This window comes from Ambystoma mexicanum, chromosome 3p (genome assembly GCF_040938575.1).
Source record: "Ambystoma mexicanum isolate Mex_15411 chromosome 3p, UKY_AmexF1_1, whole genome shotgun sequence".
In the NCBI taxonomy this organism is placed as follows: Eukaryota; Metazoa; Chordata; class Amphibia; order Caudata; family Ambystomatidae; genus Ambystoma; species Ambystoma mexicanum.
Window position 1 is genome coordinate 934757901 of NC_090925.1, and position 20484 is coordinate 934778384.

The 20484-nt window shown below is 41.9% G+C and overlaps 1 protein-coding gene across 1 annotated transcript in view; it reads right to left on the minus strand.

The window, feature by feature from the left end:
• The window catches only part of LOC138581135 (fer-1-like protein 4), a 1598034-nt gene that overhangs the window by 1277961 nt on the left and 299589 nt on the right, over nucleotides 1–20484 (minus strand). Inside the window, exons 6-8 of the mRNA XM_069652231.1 lie at nucleotides 17645–17686; nucleotides 14844–15008; nucleotides 7780–7840 (exon numbers count right to left, since the gene is read on the minus strand). Coding sequence (XP_069508332.1) covers nucleotides 7780–7840; nucleotides 14844–15008; nucleotides 17645–17686 — 268 coding nt within the window. The remainder of the gene's footprint in view (nucleotides 1–7779; nucleotides 7841–14843; nucleotides 15009–17644; nucleotides 17687–20484) is intronic.

A 20484-nucleotide genomic window follows, 5' to 3' on the forward strand; every position in this document is an offset into this window, starting at 1 on the left:
GTACCCTTGGCAGCACCAGAACATTTTTTAGGGGATCCCCGAAAATATATGATGTTTCTTACGCAATGTAGACTCAATTTCTAGTGCAAACCTACAGCATTCGAAACTATTCAAGCTAGAACTACATTTGTGATATCCTATTTGACAGGAGATGCAGCATCATGGGCAATGCCGCTGGTGCAGAAAGATGACCCTTTGTTGTATAATTGGGATAACTTCCTGGAAGAATTTGGTAGACTGTTTGACAGACAGGAAGTGTCATTGGCACAGATAAAGAGTTGTTGGGATTAAGGCAGGGGCCGCGAGACCTGGATAGATTGGTGATTGAGACGGAATGGCCCGTGGCCAAGCAGACAATATTGTTTTATCAAGGGCTAAGAGAGGAACTAAAGGATGCCATTGCTCAAGTAGAGCCTCAACCAAGTAACTGTACGGCCATGATAGATTTAGCTCTGAGGTTAGATCATCGAATGAATGAGAGAAAAGGAGATAAGAAAAGACCAGATGCAGTCCCGTTTGTGAGATTAGATAGAAGCAGGGGGGAAGGATTAGTGAGGTAGAACCAATGAAGATTGGTAGCGTCAGAGGGCCATTGTCAGCGGCAGAAAAGGAACAGCGTAAGCTTTACAATTTGTGTCTGTATTGTGGACAGGCCCTGTATTGTGGGCATGTCATTTCATACGTACCTGCCCTAATACTCCACAGAAGAGTAAAGGTGGGGAGCGGAGCAAAAAATAAGTGGTAACAGAGACAGGCCGGCCTTAGGGGGAACACCGGTGACAGGCCCGAAAGAATCAAGGTTCCCCAGATGGGTGGCAAATACAGTTGGGAATAAGACCTCTCACTTGTATATTTTGGTATGACATTATGCTGTGCTGTGTCCAGGCAGGTGGTACTGGCCATGTTGGATTCAGGGGCCACAGGTAATTTTGTGGATATCACATTGGCAAATCAGTTAGGATTATCCTTACAAGATAAACAGGGGGTGGAAGGAGTTCAGTCAGTTGACGGTTCTCCTTTAGTGTCAGGTCCTATACGACAACAGACGCAAGCTTTGCAGATGATATGTGCATCAGGTCATAGTGAAGAGATTATGTGTGATTTGATAGCAGCACTGCAGTTTGGTTTAATTTTGGGAATGCCTTGGTTAGTGCAACATAATCCAAGGATCGATTGGGAAAAACAAACAGTATGGTTTGAAGAAAAGAGGTGTCAATATCACATGGTACCGGAAGTGGGACCGACGGCTTTTCTGGCTGACCAGGAGAGAGAAGCTCAGGTGGTGGGAGCAGTGGAATCAGGAATTCCCCTGCAGTACAGTGATTTTGCAAAAGTGTTTGACAAAGGTGGAGCAGAGAAGTTACCTCCCCATTGACCATATGATTGTGTCATTGAATTGGAGGCTGGGGCAAAGTTGCCGTGCAGTAGAATTTACGCCCTAACAGAAACAGAAAATCAACACCTAAGAGAGTACCTGGAAGACATGTTAGAGAAGGGGTTCATTAGACATCCCACTTCTCCGGTCTCCTCGCCTTTATTTTTTGTTCCAAAGAAGGAAGGAACATTACGAACATGTATTGATTACCGTGCACTAAACAAGGTAACAATTAAGAACAGGTTTCCATTGCCTTTAAATTCAGTTTTATTAGATCAAGTGAGGGCGGCGAAAAGCTATACTAAGTTGGACTTACGAGGGGCATACCATCTGATAAGAGTGCAAGAGGGGGATGAGTGGAAAACTGCATTCCGGACAAAGTTTGGTTTGTTTGAGTATTTGGTCATGCCGTTTGGATTATGCAACGCTCCAGCGGCATTTCAGTTTTTCATGCAGGAAGTTTTGAGGGATTTCATTGATGTTTTTGTTATAGTCTACATTGACGACATTTTGATATATTCAGTCTCTCAAGAGCAACATGTCAAGCATGTGAGGGCAGTGCTACAACGGCTGCAGGAGTATCAACTTTGTGTAAAATTAGAGAAATGTGCTTTTCACACTATGCAAGTGGAATTTTTGGGGTTTATTTTGACACAGGAGGGTGTTGTTATGGATTCGAAGAAAGTACAGACAGTAACAGACTGGCCCACTCCACAGTGCATAAAGGATATACAATCTTTTTTAGGGTTTGCCAATTTCTATTGGCGTTTCATCAGTAACTTCTAGAAAATAGTCACTCTGATTACCCAACTACTTAAAAAGACAGTGCAGTTTACTTGGAGTCAAGAAGCGGAGAAAGCTTTGCAGGAATTGAAGGTAGCATTCACTACAGCACCCGTGTTGAAACATCCAGACACAAATCGAGCATTTCAGGTGGAGACTGACGCTAGCAATGTGGCGATGGATGCTATTTTGTCACAAAAGGATGAGGAGGGAGTATGGCACCCAGTAGCGTTTTACTCTAGGAAATTATCAGGTTTTGAACAGAATTATTCTATCAATGACAAGGAGTTGTTGGCTATTCGATCAGCCTTTCTAGAGTGGAGGCATTACCTATTGGGGGCAAAGTATCAGGTGTTGGTGGTGACTGATCACAAGAATCTGCAATACTTCAAAATTGCACAAAAACCTAGACCCCGCCAACTTTGCTGGTACCAATACTTCAATGAATTTGATTTTGTGGTGACATTCAGGCCTGGGAAGAAAAATGCAAAGCAGATATCTTGTGTAGACAGCAAAATTTAGACAATGTGATGGGCGAAGTAAGAGCGGTCATTCTTCGAGAAAAGGTCATTGTGGCTATTACTAAAAGATTAATTGATGAGGTTAGAAGAGCCCTACCACCATTACAACTTCAGAAGTGGTGGGACAGTCATCCTGCAAGAATGGTGCGGGAGGGATTGCTGTATCATCATGATCGATTGTTTTTGCATACCAAAGAATTACAGGACAAGTCTCTCTACTGGTGTCATAATTCTCCTTTAGCCGGTCACTCAGGCCAAAGGAAAATGCAAACCATGTTGGAAAAATATTTTTGGTGGCCTAATTTGAGACAAGATGTGGGGCTATATCTATTACATTGTGAGAATTGTATGCGTAACAAGGCAGATCATGTTAAAAAGAGAGGTTTGTTACAACCATTACCAACTCCTGAGAAGTCATGGACTCACATCTCGATGGATTTCATCACAGATCTTCCACCTGATATGCAGTTTGACACCATTTGGGTAGTGGTGGATTTTATGTCTAAACGAACTCATTTTATTCCTTGTGGAGGAATACCTGGGGCAGGCAAGCTAGTGGAATTGTTTCTTGAACATGTGGTTAGATTGCATGCTCTTCCAAAGAGTATTGTATCAGACTGAGGCCCGCAGTTTACTTCAAAGTTTTGGTGCGCTTTCTGTCGCATGTTGGGAATCAACTGTGCTATATCTACTAGTTATCACCCTCAGACAGATGGTCAGATGGAAAGGGTGAATCAAACACTAGAGCAATACTTGAGAGGCTATTTGGGTGATGGCCGAGACTTGTGGGTGCACGCACTATGATTGCCTGAATTTACTTATAGCAACACCTTACACACCTCTGTGGGCATGGCCTCCAATGAGTGCTTGTATGGGCATGAACAAAATATGATACCAGAACATTTACCTGAAATTGAGCATATGCCAGTGTTACAGGAGCGTAAACAGTTGTTTCTTAAAATCAGACAGAGAGCACGCACAAATCTGGAGCAAGCCAAGGAAGCATATAAAAGGCAAGCTGACACATACAGACAGGAGAGTCCTCCATATAAGATAGGAGACCGGGTTTGGTTGTCAACTAGGAATCTATCTTTAGTGGGGTCTCGTAAATGTATGCCTAGATTCATTGGACCATACAAAATAATCACATGTGTGTCTTCTACAGCCATGAAACTGCGATTGCCTAAGACTTTACCTATACACCCGGTATTCCATGTGTCTTTGCTTAATCCCGCAGATCCAGGGATGACTGCTAAACGACCTCTGGCGATGTTGAAAGGACAAACGGAATATGAAGTAAAATGCATTTTGGATGCCAAAAGAAGACATCAACAATTATGGTATTTGATTCAATGGGAAGGTTACGGGTCTGAGGATTGCTCTTTGGAACCAGCAATAGATGTACATGTTCCCAGGTTAGTCAAACAATTTCATTTGTGACACCCGGGTAAACCGGGTCCTGTGAAGAGCCCTGGGAGAGGAGGTAATGTCAGGAATAAGGGCTGGAACAGACATGGAGTTCTAAAATTCACCTGCTGATACCAGGGAGCGCTGGAAGGACCTGAAACTACATTTCCCAGCATCCTCAGAGTGCCTGGTAGTTCTGGGCGCGCACGCGTTGCCAGCTGTCTTTGATTATGAACAGCTTATTAGCAGGCAACGGCGTGCCGCAGGTGTGGCTTATTTCGCTCTGTGAGCGGTTGGCGGCGGGCGGACAGAGTAGTACTATGCTGTTTACGGATCAGTGATTTCCAGACAGTAGCAAGTATCTAGCAGAACGGAGGGGCTACAAGGCTGTCGGGCGGATTTACTGCAGTTCGCTCTTTGTCTGGGAAGTCCCACGGGGCTCCCAGACTCAAGATAAGTACTTGGGGAAAGTTATGTGAATTCATGTGAAGGGCATGGTGTCTTAGACGGTCCATGAGAGGGCTTGTGTATATACGTTACAGACTGGAATGTGTTTGCAACATTAGCAAGTATAAACTCTTGAAAGCAGAAGTATGCCAATGCGTGCGGGGAAACACAAGCATACCGCACGGCCAAAGAATCAGTGTTCTATCCGGCACATGGGCATGAAGTTAATCTCAGCTAGTGCAGCAAACTAGTTGTCAAATTTATTCGGATTCTGTGGTCCGGGGGAGAGTGTCGATCTCTCTTCCCCTCCATTAAGTTGTGATTGTGACAAGACCCCTCCATTATTCACCGACTTGTGACTGTTGATACAGATAGTAATGCTCTCTGTCAATATCAACAGTGATTCCATAATTTTCGATTTCTCTATATTCTCATTGGAGCTTCGAACTCCGGTCCTTGAAGTGAAGCATCAGACACAGGTTTCCAAAGCAATTTTTACTATTTAGCATACAACAAGGACAGATTTTGGTCACAAAAAGTAAACAATTGACGGAATTGCTGCGATGACGAGTGATGACATGCACAAATAAAGAGCGTCCATCTTCGTTCAATCGCTGCTAGAGGAGGACACGATTTTCACGGGACCCTGATCTCCAATATACTAGTAAGCAGGATATAAATCATGGGGAAACTAACTTACTCCTATGGAGTTTATTGAAAGGACTCTCCTTTATCCTTTATATTTGACATTTTATATTCCATCCCTATTTTATCTATAGGAGGTTTATCTGGAGGCAAACTAATCACCAGACAGCACCCTCAGATACGCGTGGCAAGAATAGAGATATCTTGTGGCAGCTTCAGTGGGATACTACCCAGAACAAGAAACAGGTATTTAAGACTTTGATGTCTATCAGTATAAACACAGCATTTAGGTAAGTTTACAATCTAAAGGGTCAAATTGAATTACAGAAGGATATATCTTTATGTTTGCAGGGAGACACTGGTTGCATAAAATACAATATTGAAAATCCTAGAGGTTTGAATAAAACACATCCATGTGACTATCAATATATGAATTGTGACAGAATTATTGAGCAAGATGTACAAGAAAGTTAATTTTGATAGAAATGTTTTACTTTTTATAGATGAAACTGACTATAAATGGAATAGAAAGGAAGGAAATTGAATAATCAGCTCCTGATGGAGGGATGACACTTTTCCGAAACGCGTAGAGCAAACTCTGACAAATGAAGAAAACTGTTCCATTTGCATTAAACATATCTGTTTCACGATTGAATTATTCAATGATATTCTGGATATTGGAGACATTGAAGTATAATGTGTCAATTGTGATGACATTTGCAAGATTACATATACCTATGCATAGAAACCTTTAATATAGATTTTTTTTAAAGAAAAAATGAATCTTTTGTAATTATTTCTTTTCGAATAGAAGTGATAGACAAATTACATATTGGTTGATTCTCAATACAAATAGGTGTGCAGGGGACGGGAGTATTCCACAAGTGTGTAGACTGTTTCTCCAGTTTGTCACACAACCCAGTGCCAGGGTTGTAATTCTCCCTTGCGCCCTACTACATTTCATAAATCCAAAAAAAGTAGTTTAAAGAACCAGGAGTGCTTCTAGACACATAAAGATTGTGATATTCATCTGAATTTACTGACTGGATCAGTTCCATGTCTTCGCTTCATATTTGCTTTTTATTAGTTTTGATGCATCTGTTGTTACTAACTAGAAAATTAAAATTGTTAATTTATTTGTTGCCATATGCATTGGTGTAGATGTTTCAGCGGTTATGTCTTCAATGTTTCAGGCCGGTCACAAGGACATGTTAGAACTTCGTCAAGTAACACTCCCGCTAATATAAGGTTATCCAGTTGTAAATAAATACATTGAAAAGAGAACAAAAAAAAATGTGTCTGAAATACTTTAACACTCAGTTGCCTTCCTCTACAGACGACCCCTTCACAAATGCATGTGTCAGTGCCTATTAGCTATTACTTTCTCAATCAATCACACTGAGTGCCTGTGGGCAGTGCTGCCTGTGGGCCTGCAAATGTACATTCGCTAGCAAGAAAGTAAGGAGTACAACTTCCTTCCCATTTCTCTGGGATCTACTGAAAAGACATGGGGCCACATTGACAACACGTTTTCCAAAGGGATTGCACAATTGTAAAACGTTTCTGTAAATCACGCCCATGCTCTTCAGAAAATGTACCCGTTTACAAAACAGACTCTATTGTCAGATCACAGTACAGGCTCACACATCGTTGGTAAATATTTTGGCAGGCTATGTTGCAATGAATGTGCAGCTATTGGCAGTCTTGTGCACAGATCTTTAGACACATTTTGTAACTGCAAAAAGGAATGTAAAGCAAAAACAATTGCTATCAGCATGTTTATCAGAGGAATAATTGTTACGGTTAACAGTTATCAATATGCTGGACCCAGGGAAGTTGTTCTATCATGGACAGATAGTATATTACAAAGAAATGTTGGATTTAAACAAACGTATTGGAAATTAAGAACGTAAGTGGATGAGGACACAAAAGATATGTAATGGACAAGTTAAAGTTTGGAATTTGGAAGTGTGTAAAGTTATGAGGACACAGATTTTAATTTCATCCGAAATCTTCCAAAATTAGCATTGGTTTGGCAATTGTATTAGTACAACAGAAAATATATGTTCGCCTATATTAGATACCAGTAAAGCAAGATGAATTCATAAAAAAGCGACATATTGGGGTCCAAAAAGAAAAAGCATCTGTGTGATGATTTTTACAAAGAAAAAGTGGAATCTATGTGGAACCCTTTGTGTTTCTGCATCACTGGAAGAGCAACTAATCACTTCAGAGAGACAAGTGGATGTCAGAAATGCCCCAAATGTCTACACTGGAATGCTGCACCGGCCACTGAAGAAAGCAAAGAGAATTTCAAGGGTATGTGGAGGACATTCTTTTGATGCATGTTGCTGGGTTGTATGGCTGTATTTAAGAATTTAGGAAGAGGTGAAAAAGGAGATTGTCTGCTGCCTTAACACAGAACAATAGACTATTGGTGTGTTTGTTTTCTTCAATGTGGATAAAATAAAAGTTAGTACCTTAAAGTTATATTTAATTCATTTTCTGAGTAATGTCTTTCCTAAGAGTCAATGAGTACTGTGGTCCATTAGCTGCCTAGCTACACGATTATACTCGAATGAAAAGTACTTAATACAATACCTGGAAATGCTGTGGTTTGGGGTTAGCAGAATAATCCCATTTTACTGGAAATTTGGCACGGCTGTAAATGGAGATAAATATAATGCATTATTTGCCTGTGTTATGGAAACAATCACATTGCATATTTGTCATAAAATCAAGTATATTTCAATAAGCAGGTGCACACAGGGGTGGCGTGACAGTAGTTAGAGGGGTCTTTGGTGTTACTTAAAACATCGTTGAGCATATTAACAGCACAGATATATCAACCTGTCTCATGTGAGTTATTCATCAAATACTGTTCTCATTTGCATTTTGATGCTTGTCAAATGTTTTCAAATGGCAGTGCTGGTTTGCAAGTTCTTTCCATTTATGCAAATGAAACGTGTTAGCAAATCAATACGTTTTGGCTGTAATTTCAAGTGCAGCCGCACATGACACAGTAAATGGCATGCTATGCCGAACATACAGCTATGATTTTTACACCACTTTAAGTGATAACAATCATTAAAGCACTTAACACAATACAGGAACACTTGGAGCAAAAAATAGAACACAACAAACACAGTTCTGTCAAGTGTAGGACATTACCGACTCTCTCCATTAAATTAAAAGCTGAGAGCCAATTTCAAATAAGGCGCACACACCGAACTTCCGATCAGAAGATCACAATGTCAGAAACAGACTGTACAAAAGGAGGAAATAGTGACACATCTCTAAGGTGGCCGTGAATTTGAACACACTTGCCATCTATAACTGCCTATTCGAGAATGTTTTGCTCCACTTGGTGTTGCAAAAGAGAAATCTATATGTGTCAAAACATAAAAACCGGACAGCACCTGACGTGAAAGAACTTAAAATCTCTGAGAGCTACCTGTAACCATGCACTCTGCATGGACCAATAGGTTGCGGCAAGTTGCAAGGCAAAGACTGAGATCATAAGCAACATTCAGCATGCAAGCAGACCTACCGAGAATTTAAGCAACACCTAATTTAGCACACCGGCCTAATTAGGGCATGCGCAAAAGCAAAATGTAGCCGTGTGAGAGGTAACTCTTTCTAGTGGCTTCATTAGTCAGAGCCAGGGTAAACTCTGCGAAATGTGGGGTATCCTCTGGGAAACTGGTATTGGGGTTACAGGGTCAGGATGCATTTATTAATTTCCCTCTACATAACCATTGCTGCTATGTCAGTGGTATTTATTTAAAAAACAGGATGTTTAATATGAAAACTCAATTAAAAATATATATTGATAGGTTTTCTTTATATTTCTTATCGCAAGACACAGCCTTTAAACTGCTGACGGCTGGGAACCCTCTCCCACCTAGTAGCCACTGGTGCTCTACCTTACTACTTGCACAGTAGTTGCCCTTCCCCACAGCATGTTCATACTGCATCACTGTGCCTCTTTCCCTCATCTCCTTCATATCCTATTCCATCATCTGTCACTTTGGTTTGTTTAGATGTTATTTGTGCTCTTTCTACCTACTCCAACCACCCTCACTTAAAAGCAATTTTGCCTGCTTATTTTCGTTCAACTGAATGTATGTATGCACTTTCCCTAATCGTTTTTTTTTCCTAGTCATTATTTACAATCTACATTTTTCAATGTCAATGTTTTTAGTTGGAATGAACTCGTCACATTACTTCCTCAGTCTCCAGCTGGAAAGGCTGGGATAAGCTGCCTATTTTAGGCTAGTCTTTTCTTCCTGATCCCATTTCGGCCCATGTATAATATCACTGCGTATAGTTTTTACCAAAACACCTCAATGGTAAATCTGAGATCACATGTGGGGCTTTAGTGGCACAATCAGATTTTGCTCATTCTTAGCACTTTAACCCCGCCATCAGTTTTGACTTTTCGTTGGGGCTTTAGCATCACCAATAGTCTTGGCTCAGGTTGTGCTTTAGAACCACTATTAGTTTTGACTCCTATGTGGTTCTTTAACACGTTCGCTTTGGTTTAATTTGGGATTGAAGACCCCAGACCTGGCTCTTTAGCACCAGTTGGTGAGGTTGAATACTTTTGGTTCACATTTGGCACTTCAGTGTCTCCATTAGTTTTAGTTCCTATCTGGGGCTTTAGAAACACCATTAATTTAACCTCGAGGGTGTCATTTAAGAACTCAATAGAGGGAGCTGCGGATATTGTTACAGATATATGGTATGTAGGATGCAACAGACAATTTGCATTAAAGTCACAGGCGAGAAGGGTGGGGTGGGGGGGCGCGACGCGCGCAGGTATACTGTTCTCCGGGCGCAGGGATACTGTTCTCCTCGAAGACCCTGGTTTCTTTGCCTGTGACCTGGGAGGGAAGTTTGCAAACGAAGGAGTTTCTTTTACCAAAGATAAAACCGTTGGCAAATGCTTATTATTAATAAGATGTAGGAACTCATGACAAAGTAAAAAGTGCTTTGCACATCTCACTGCTACCATTTGCATGGCTTTGTGGTGCTGCATACTTGTTCGGAGGGTGCTTCAACTCCATAGCTCATGTGTGCAAAGACTCCAAGATAAGCATCAAGCCCTTTCATAACAATCCACATCCATCCATTCATGCATGCCTGTTTCTAAAATGTATCTAGTACCTGGGGCAGGTCTCCTTTATTTATAATGGTGGCATGTCACAATGTATAATGCCAACAATATACTTCATTCCACCATGCTATGCATAATTCTCTAAGGATGTCTTTACATTGGGAACTGGGCATGCACTTGCCGAGCCTCTTGTAAACTTCTGCAAGACTCCCAGTTTCGGAGGGAGAAAACATTACCTCGAAGAGAAGAAACAAAACACAGTAAACATTGTTACAGCCATCAACTCACATCCAAGTCCAGACCTTGTCCGAATGAGAATATATCGGTTATATTGATGTATTATAGTTAGAAACACTTTATTAATCACAGCACTAGTTGGCAAATGTAAAGATCTGTAGGCATTCTTATGTTCCCAAAAGGCTCTTCCGTTTGTATCCATAACAGCCAGGAACCCTTATTCATGCTATGTGTCCCCTTCTCCTTTGTTGTTGGGGTATTTTTAAAGAGCACAGTAGGAGTATAGCAGACTGTTCATCTTAGAATGATAATCTGTTTCATCAGAACATTATTTAAATGGTTATTCTAGCTTTTGAAAACTTGCTTGGCTCACTAAGACTCTGATTATGTCATTATTATGACGACAATATATAATGGAGGTGATTAATAGAAATGAACATTGTGACATGTTTTAAGAAGATCGTGTAATAATTTATGTTTTAATAGCTTTGTTTGCCAAACATGCAAACCATTTATCTGACAAAAAAGGAAATAACAAATGCTGTTTGAAGACCCTGCAGCCTGGTCCTCTCGATCCTTATAAGGTCTTTCTGAACCCCATCATCTCCTGCAGAGCCTGTCTGCATCCCCACCCCATTACCCCATGTTCTCCCTCGATGTGAAGACAACATTCCTGCAGGACCGATGCGATATTAATGTCTGTCTCCAAATATCTGGCCGTTCCCCACATGGGGGTTACCTTTGTCACTGCTGTTCTCCTGTACTTAGAACACAAGACGCACAGCCCCCCTTTTCAGGATAGCTGTTTTTTTTCCTCTGGCTATGCTGCTTTCAGCAGGAGCTGCAGTGACTTTAGCCAATGCTGCATCCTACAATGAGACTCTAGCCCACTGAGAGAGACATAGGGGGAGACAGTGAGAGACAGAGCGAGAGAGTACAGAGAGAAAGCATGCATGCACACACGCTAGTATATGACACGACAGGTACAGGAATTTGAAAATATTCAGAAAATAACTGAGCTAAAAACGAACAAGCTTTTGCAGAGCCCATAGTTTTGGCATTTGCAGTTGTTCATTGCAATTTACGTGTATAGGCACAAATCTGTGCAGTTGCTATAAGGAAGCAGCCAAGCTCAAAGAACATGCAAACAGAAGGGCCAGTAACCCATGACTGTGATCATTTGAGCTGGCAACCATTAGTTACACAGCCTGCTAAGAGACCCAGAAAATGTGGTGGCTGCCTGTACCATCTGGCAAGGCATCACCAATAATGTTACAACACACATTCAATCCCTATTACCTTGAACAATGTCCAAAAGAAAGCTAACGCCTCTAAGACATACGTGATATATGAGACCATGTGTAGGAGAGCATGCACTATTGATAACTACAGTTTGCAGCAAAATGAGAATAATGTGCTGTACCAGGGCCCATCTCCAATTTACCAGCCATGTACGCATGCAAAAAAGGCATCAACATTCATGTAAAAATGCTAGCTATAAGATATTTAAGGAACATCCAACAGCTTAGGCCATATACTAATTTCTGTCTGTGAAACATTTGAGAAGCATTCACGCTTTACCATTTACACCTTGGACAATTTAAGCAGCTGCTCTACTCACTGCTTGGCTGGAATGCACATGCTTTACAGACCTAAAATCCATGCATACATCAAACCCTCCAACCAAATGAGTCCCACGTTTCTGAAATATACAAATACTAAACCCAGATCAAATATACTCTTAATGAGTGTTTATTTCAGCATAACAGAGTTACATTCTCAAAGATTACATTAGATTTACTGTATTTAGTGTCAACCCCCTTACAAAGGCACTAGGCAGTCTTTCATTCTTTCTTTGTCTTCCCTTCTGCTATTTCAGGCACAATAACCATCAGAGAGAGAGAGCGAGCAAGCAAGGGAGAAGTAGAGACCGAGAGAGAGACAGAGAAAGACAGACAGAGAGAGAGAGAGAAGCAGATGCTGACAAGATACAATAGCAGCACAAAGTGGGATGAGAGGCAGCGATGGAGAGAGCCTGAGACTGAGAGAGACAGTGAGCGAGAGAGACAGCGAGAGAGAGCAAATCAGCGAGCAAGAGGGAAATGGAGAAAAAGAGAGAGCGAGAGAGAGGAAATTACTATGGCTGATTATGACAGATGGACTTTAATTGGTTGTAACAAAGAGCCTAGGTCTGTACTAAAGACTAGGAAAATGATGAGGGCTAGAAGTGGGACTATGAAAAGTACCAGTGCAAGGCCAGTTACGAATACTATAATTTGAACGGTAACAAGGACTAGGGCATGGACTGTGATGAGGATTAGGACAAGACTGTGGCAAGGAGTAGGAGTGTAACAAGGATAGTACTGTGACAAGGACTATGACTGTGATGAGGACTCCGATTGTGAAAAGGACTTGGGGTATGAAGAGGACAAGGACTGTATCAAAAACTGAAGAAAACTGTCATGAGGACTAGGACTGTGATTAGCACTAGGATTGTGTTGAGTACTAGAACTGTGACTAGGCCTAGGAATGTGACGAGCACTTTGATGAGGACCAGCACAGAGAAGAAGACTAAGCTGCAAAGAGGACTTGCACTGTGACTGGGTCTAGGACTGTGAAAAAGACTACGACTGTGACGCACATGGACACAGAATATGGCAAGTGCTAGGAATGTTAAGTTATGTAGATCTAGAACTGTTACCAGGCCTAGGACTGTGATGAGGACAAGGAATAGGACTGTGACGAGGACTACAACTTTGACAAGGACTAGGCATGTGAAGAGGATTAAGACTGTGACTAGGAGTAGGACTGACGTTACTGGGGAATTTCTGTGTTAACTCGTGACTGCTTTGACATATGTTGGCCAAAGCAAACATCTTTATTGGCACACATTTGATAAAACAACCCCTCAATATTTATATGAGTGCCTACTGCAAATGGGCACTCACAAGAGGCGCAGTTACAGACACAAATATGGTTCCCCAAGATCAGATAGACATTGGTACTTATTTGAGGATCATATCTGATGGTACCAGCTGTGACCCAAATCCTGTTGAATAATTCTCATAGGGTGTTACTGTCTCCTTAGTGATATCAAGATATCAGATATCACTTACCCTTTAGACTCCCCAGTCCAATCCCGACAATGCATTATTTTTTCTGTGAAGTATGCTGACGCGACATGTGATGCCAATGCTTCAAGTTTCATTTTTTCATTATTTTTTATGTTCTAGATATTTGATGTTTTACAGACATATGAAATGAAAAATAACTAGGATAAGCAACCAATACTGGGATGAAGGGCTAGGCCTTGGCCCAGGGTCGAGAACTGGACTGGGAACAAGGAGGAGTGTTGAGGGACTAGGGTGAGGCAATAGGACAAACAATAGGAGGAAGGTCTAGGGTGAAGGAACAGGGCTAGGCACTAGGTCAAGGGTGTAGCACTAGGATGAGAGACAAGGAAAAAAGACTAGGACTATGATGAAAGACTAGGATTGGCATTAGAGACTAGGACGAGGGACTAGGAACTAGGACGAGAGACTAGCACTAGAACAAAGCACTAGGATGCGGCACTAGGAGAAGAGACTGGGATGAGGGACTAGGATGAGAGATTTTGGACTATAGACTAGAGTAGGGAACTCGAACAAAGATGATGGACTGGGACAAGGACAGGAGACTAGCAATAGGACAAGAGACACGAATTATGAAGTAGATACTAGAACTGGGATGAGAGACATGGACTACAGCCTAAAATGAGGGACTAGAGCAAGGATGAGGGACTGATGTGAGGAACTAGGAGAAGAATGAGAGAAGAGGACTAGGATGAGTGGCTGGGATTTTGATGAGATTAGGATGTTGGATTAGGGCAAATTATAGGATGAGGAACTAGGATGAGAGACTGTTGCTCTGACCCAGACTTCAGAAATTCCACGACTCTTCAATTTTTATTTGTGTACTCGAGAGATGCTTGCAGAAGAAAGCATGAAGATAGGAGCATCCAACAAATCACAACCTGTGAAGCAACCAGTGCACACCGATAGCATAGCCAGTTTCCATGCTATGCCAACCAAACATTGTGCTTCTCAAAACTACTCCCTTTTCTCTCTACTCTGTAGCATTGTTTTGGCTACAACATATGTGAAAACCAAAAACCACAGTCAGTTTGCCACTTCCAAAACAAGGTTTTACGCATGGAAATAAAACTATTCAAAGTACTCCTTGTCTTGCTAATTCCCATAAGGGGCATGACTCTGATTTTGACGCAAAGATGGATAATGTAGCTTCATGTATGACTACAATTCAATTTTACCTAGGCACTGGTTTCAAGTTAATGTTGGGCATTTCGATCGCCAGCACATCATAGTCGTCGTAGTCGTCGTCGTCCTCCTCTCCATTTTGAGTACCTTTAACAAGCTTCCGTCCCAGGTCGGTGGCTTTCTTATCTAGTTCAGCTGCTCGCTTGATATCTTCATACCTGAATATACATATGAAACAGATCTCATTTTCTGTTTAAAACATGATTTCATCTGCCATGCCATTAATTGCCTGTATGTGTGCGTGTGTGTCGTTTACTCGGCTGTACTTATGCAGACTGTGCTTTGGTTCTTTGTATGTGGCAGCCTGGAGGCAGCATGGGATCCTTTATAGATCACTGTAAATGTGGAGAGAGAGGTGCATTGCAGGATGTGACGCATGCAGTAACAAATGCACTGGGTACATTACCGTAAAAGTCCTGCATCCCACCCCTGAAAGAGTGTGATATCGTGAGGCACATAAGTAAACAATTTGGTGACCCTAAATTAAAAAGCTTGGGCTTTAGAGCAGCCTTTAAAATACATGAGTCTTTGCATCAATTTAAAAGATCTGCTCAAAGCTTAGCAATGTATTATTTTTGTCTCAGTAAAGAAAATCACAGACTTTATGGTGCAGTTGAATAAAACCTAAATAATAAACAGAGAGTAAGCGCTCCCCATGATTACTTATTAAATCGAACAATGTGTTCACTATATTCAACCTGGGCCGGGTTTCGGCTTTCATTCTGCCCCTTCATCAGGGACAAACTGTACTGGATAAATGGATGATAAGAACAAATAAATACTCACCAACCCACAACAATCTGTTCAGCAATGGTTGTGTCTATATGACCAGGAGAGGCACACCCATAAGCAAAAAAAGGGCCCGTATGAAAAACAAGAAGGCCTAAACCACACACAGGAATTACACAAGTGCGTCAGACCACATACCCAAATTCACATGATATCAAAGCAGCACCTGCTTAAGTCAGCTATAGACATTTTACTTGTGATTGAAAGAAAGGGAATGCAATTTGTTGCTAATCTCTTATTGAACAAACACGTTATTACCCCTTCAAATGGCAAATAAAAACTCCCTCCCTCACCAGGCACCTTTTGCTAGACCCTTACTTTATTCCAGTGAAGGAGCTATTCACTAATGTAGTTGGCGGGTAATACTTTCTCCTATTCGATGAGTGCCCCACCAAAGTACTCTCCCATCTTCTCACAATCTCAGCTATTTAAAGAAAAATACTGGGAAAAAGACGCCTACGGGGTATTAGATGAGAGTTTCTCTTTAATCCAGGCGTTTAGCTACAAGGGAACAGCTGAAGCAAGTAGCCCATCTGGGAATCCTCCACAGATACAGAGCAGTAAGGGGCCAAGGCAGAGAAGTGATTGGGAGCAGGACCACAAATTGTGAAGTGCGCAAAGATATTGGTACATGGGGGATTGGGTGAACTGGCACAGAGTGGGTGCCAAACAAAGGCAAAGTTACCTTCATATTGGTAATCATGGCTTGCTGCTGGCTGAAAAAGGTATGATCTACTAGTGTTCGGTGTAGACCTTCATCACATCCTCCATCATTGTGAACCTATTTGCCCACTTGACGTGAGCCCGGGAATAGTGTTAAACCCTTTTGGAAAGGTTTTTTTTCTAAACAGTGAGACTTAACTTCAATGCCCATGGAAATGGATATTAACACATTTTCAAAGGGTGCTTTATTGTGTTGCTCGCTTGAACTGTCACAGATGTGCAAGGTGACTGGTAGTCTTTCAGTTGGAAATTCACCATCATGCATAAATAAGAAAGGCTATACTGCCGATGACAAAAGAAATGTGTTGTTGAGTTCATTACGGCACTGGCTGCAGAACCGGGGACACAGCCCGTGTGTCTCAGGGGGGCTTTGATGGGAAACGGGTAGTGCTTGATCATCCGAGCAGATAGTCGATTTAGATTGGAAGAAACAAAATGCACCAACAGGACCATATTCCTGATCATTTCCACTGTTTAAGGCTCAGCACGGAAGCCCTGCCACTCAGCTAACATTTGGGGGGGGGGGGGCGGGCCTACAGCCCAGTGAACTCAATGACGGTGCGGGCCTGGCTGATAGTGTGCAGATCTCATAAGCATCAGACGCCAGCCCATTTCAAACCATGCACGCCTTGAAGAAAGATCGATGTGGTAACAGTTTGACTTTTTCTAAGTGAAGAAAAAAGAAAAATTCAGAAAGAGCAAAATCCCCCAGGTCACAGTGGCTGTTTATACATTCCAAAAGCAACACAGGTTCTAATACTCTCCAGTCAGTAAAAAAAATATACTGGCCGAGAGAGTTGACGTGGGCAACAACACAGGCAAGTGGGTCAGAGCTAGAATTAGGACTACCAATGTCAGTAACCCAAACTAGTATCATTGTAAGGCTCATTCCTTTCAGTCCTGCCAGCAAACTGTGCAGACACATTGGCAAAACCTAGCACAGCTGCGTTCAAACAACATTTCTTATATGAAAATGGTATAGAAGACAAATCTACATAACTAAATTTAGACTGGGCTGCAGGGGATTTTTTTTCCCTAAAGACTGGGGGCTCTGAAACGCTGTCTAGAAAGTCTATGAATCCTTCTTGCAAGGCACTCGAGTGGCTGGTATGGTCATACGGTTTTCTATTGGCATGTCCGATTACCTTCCCAAACACATTGCTTGTAAAAATGGGTGTTCAATTGACCAAGAATAAGTGATGTGATATAATCCCCGTCTTCATGCATTCTTAATGAAACACCTGGCTATGCAAGTTATGGTGGAAGAATCTGCAAAACTTACTCATGTCCCTCAAAGCCAACATTGCGGATGAGATATGGTGAACTGTAAAAAGACAAAAAAAAAACTATTTGTAACTTTGCTTTGGTAATGACTTTAACATTTGTATTTGCACATTATCACATTATCATTTTTCTTACAGTAACAGTCGGGTTTCTGTACGTTGCTAGAATGTAATCGAAACCAAAATGTGGTCTGCCAGGGGCCAATCAATAGCAAAGAGGTATTTGGCAATTCTACCACATGAATCTACTGCCTGCATTTCGGAGTCCGCACCCTGTCCTCTCATCTTTCATTTGGCATTATTGTCCAGAGAATATCTCCAGGAAATTTGCGCCCTACAAACATCAATTTCCGTCCCATGGCTAAAACAAACGTGGACATAGCCATTTGACAATGTTCCACAACACTTGGAGTAATACCACTACTTCACAACACTCACTTTAATTATCAAGTAGGGAACATCTCTTCAAATGAGTGTTGTCAAGGTGTAGTGACAATGAAGGTTTTATTTGTGTCTGGTGGAGTTTGTGTTAGAGAAATATTTCATTTGGACAGAGTATTTCGACCTTAATATCTCCATTCCCCAATGTTTGTAGTTTTCGTAGGTAGTAAACTTGTTCTTTTCACTGCTTTCCTCCTCTAAATTGATATTCCCCTTTGTACTCCAAATGCAATGTCTATGCATAGTGCATCTTCAGCGTCCAAACTGATGATGAGTACATATTCGGTACATTCCACCTTTGTGTGCGACTCCTGCCTTTTATGCCTAGTATGTGTTTGCGCAAGTGTCCCCCATAAATAGTTAATGCCCAATATTCATTGTGTTCGTAGTAGACCTTTAGTGACGGTGTGTGTGTGTGTGTGTCTGCACATGCATCTTCCGTCTGTGTGACAGTCATGGTACGCGTGTTCCCTAACCTTCGAGCTCAGTATGTTTCACACAGGCCTTTAGTGTGCTCATGGTGTGTGTGTATGTGTACTTTCATATCTGCAAATGTGTGTGTCAATGGAGCTTCTGTCTTGTGGGCATTGTATTTTCTATATTAGATGGGCCCCATGTGAATGTGTGTGAATGCTTCATGTGCAGACAATCATAACAGTCACGATCCTACCTTCCTCAATGCTCTGTGTGTCTCAGTGCTGCGCGCATGTGTGTTTCTCAGTGCTGAGCGTGTGTTTTGTCTCAGTGCTGCCTATGCAAGTATGTATCAGACGAGCAAGTGTGACTCAGTGACGTGTACATGTGTGTTTCTAAGTGTTGTTCATGTGTGTCTCAGAGTTTCATGCACAGGTGTCAGTGCGTTGTGTGCATGCCCATGTGTCTCAATGCTGCATGAGCATTCAGATGTGTCTCAGTGCTGTACACACGTGCAGGGTTCAGCACTGACAGGAGCTGGGAGCTATTTAGCTCCTTCCTGTGGCCTAAATGAGTCGGGTTAGCTTGAAACCAACAACCACTAGCAGCTATTTTTGACTCTTTGTGCCTAATGGAGTCATAGAAAAATACCTATGTGATATTAACTCCAGGGGTTTGGAAATGTGTCAAAGGTGCATTAAGACAAAAGATCTGTAAACCATAGTGGGTCATATACAGAGGACATGCATTTATACCTTGTCTCTCAGGTGAAAGTTACATGTGCAAATCACTCTGTGTTCCGTAAAGGTAAATACTGCATACTGGGTGATGCAGGATACCCAGGAGCTGCTTTTAGCTCTCGTTCAACAAATCCTTATTTTGATCCCTGAATGTGTGTGTATCATTGCTGTGAAAGCACACGTGTGTGTGTCTCAATGCTGTGTGTATGCTTCTCATACGTTGCATGCATGTGTCAGTGCTGCACACGCACCTGTGTCTTAGTGCTGTATATGTATGTGTTTCTCAGTGCTCCACACATCTCAATGCTGTGTCTTAACTGTGTCTTACGACAATTTAGCCCTCCTGGGTAGAAGAGGGTTTTGACCAGGAGCCCTCTCTTTGATCATACCCTGAAATTTAACATCAAAATCAGACCAGACTGATGTTACTTTTTTGATGAAAACTGCGTAATGTGTGAACTATGAGACTCATACTGCTCTTGGTACAGTTTGTAGGAAAAGTGTACATTTATTCCATCACTTTGATTTTGGGTTGCAGAGGGTTGACTACTTCGCATATCAGCAGATCAGGCACAGGGAAACAATCTCATCTATAGCAGAGGGCACAACTAGAGCTTGCACAGAGTGGGAGAGGCTATTATCAGACAGCAAGACCAATAGGGTCTCATCTCGGCCATGTATAGGATACTATTAGAGGGGGAAGGGCAATGCCACCAAACGGCGAGGAGTAGGTGGGAGACAGACATAGGTAAACAACTCACTGACAAACAATGTGAGGTGACGGCGCAAGGGGATGGTTCTGGTACTACACATCTGCCAGATGCTGAAATTTAAAATTCCTGCATAGATGGCATTATACACTGGAAAAGTTGAGTAAAATGTATAGAGGAAACTCCCCACTGTGCTGGCGGGATTGTGGGAAAGAGGGGACAACAGAGCAAATATGGTGGGGATGCCCACAGTTGCAACACTTTTAGCAGGAGGTGAAATCCAGAATTAGTGAGATACTAGGGTGTCACATTGAGCTGGATATTTCGCTAGCAATTCTTAATATTCTCACAGGAGGGGAAACAAGGCTCACAGGGAAGACGGGCCATTGTGTGCAAACTTGACTGTGTGCGCCAATCGATGTATGGTAAGGCAGCGGCGGAAGAAAGAGGCACCCTTGATAGTGCAATGGTATTATTCCATATGGGAAACGTTTAGAATTCATTCATTCATGTTGTCATTTGTTATATGGCATT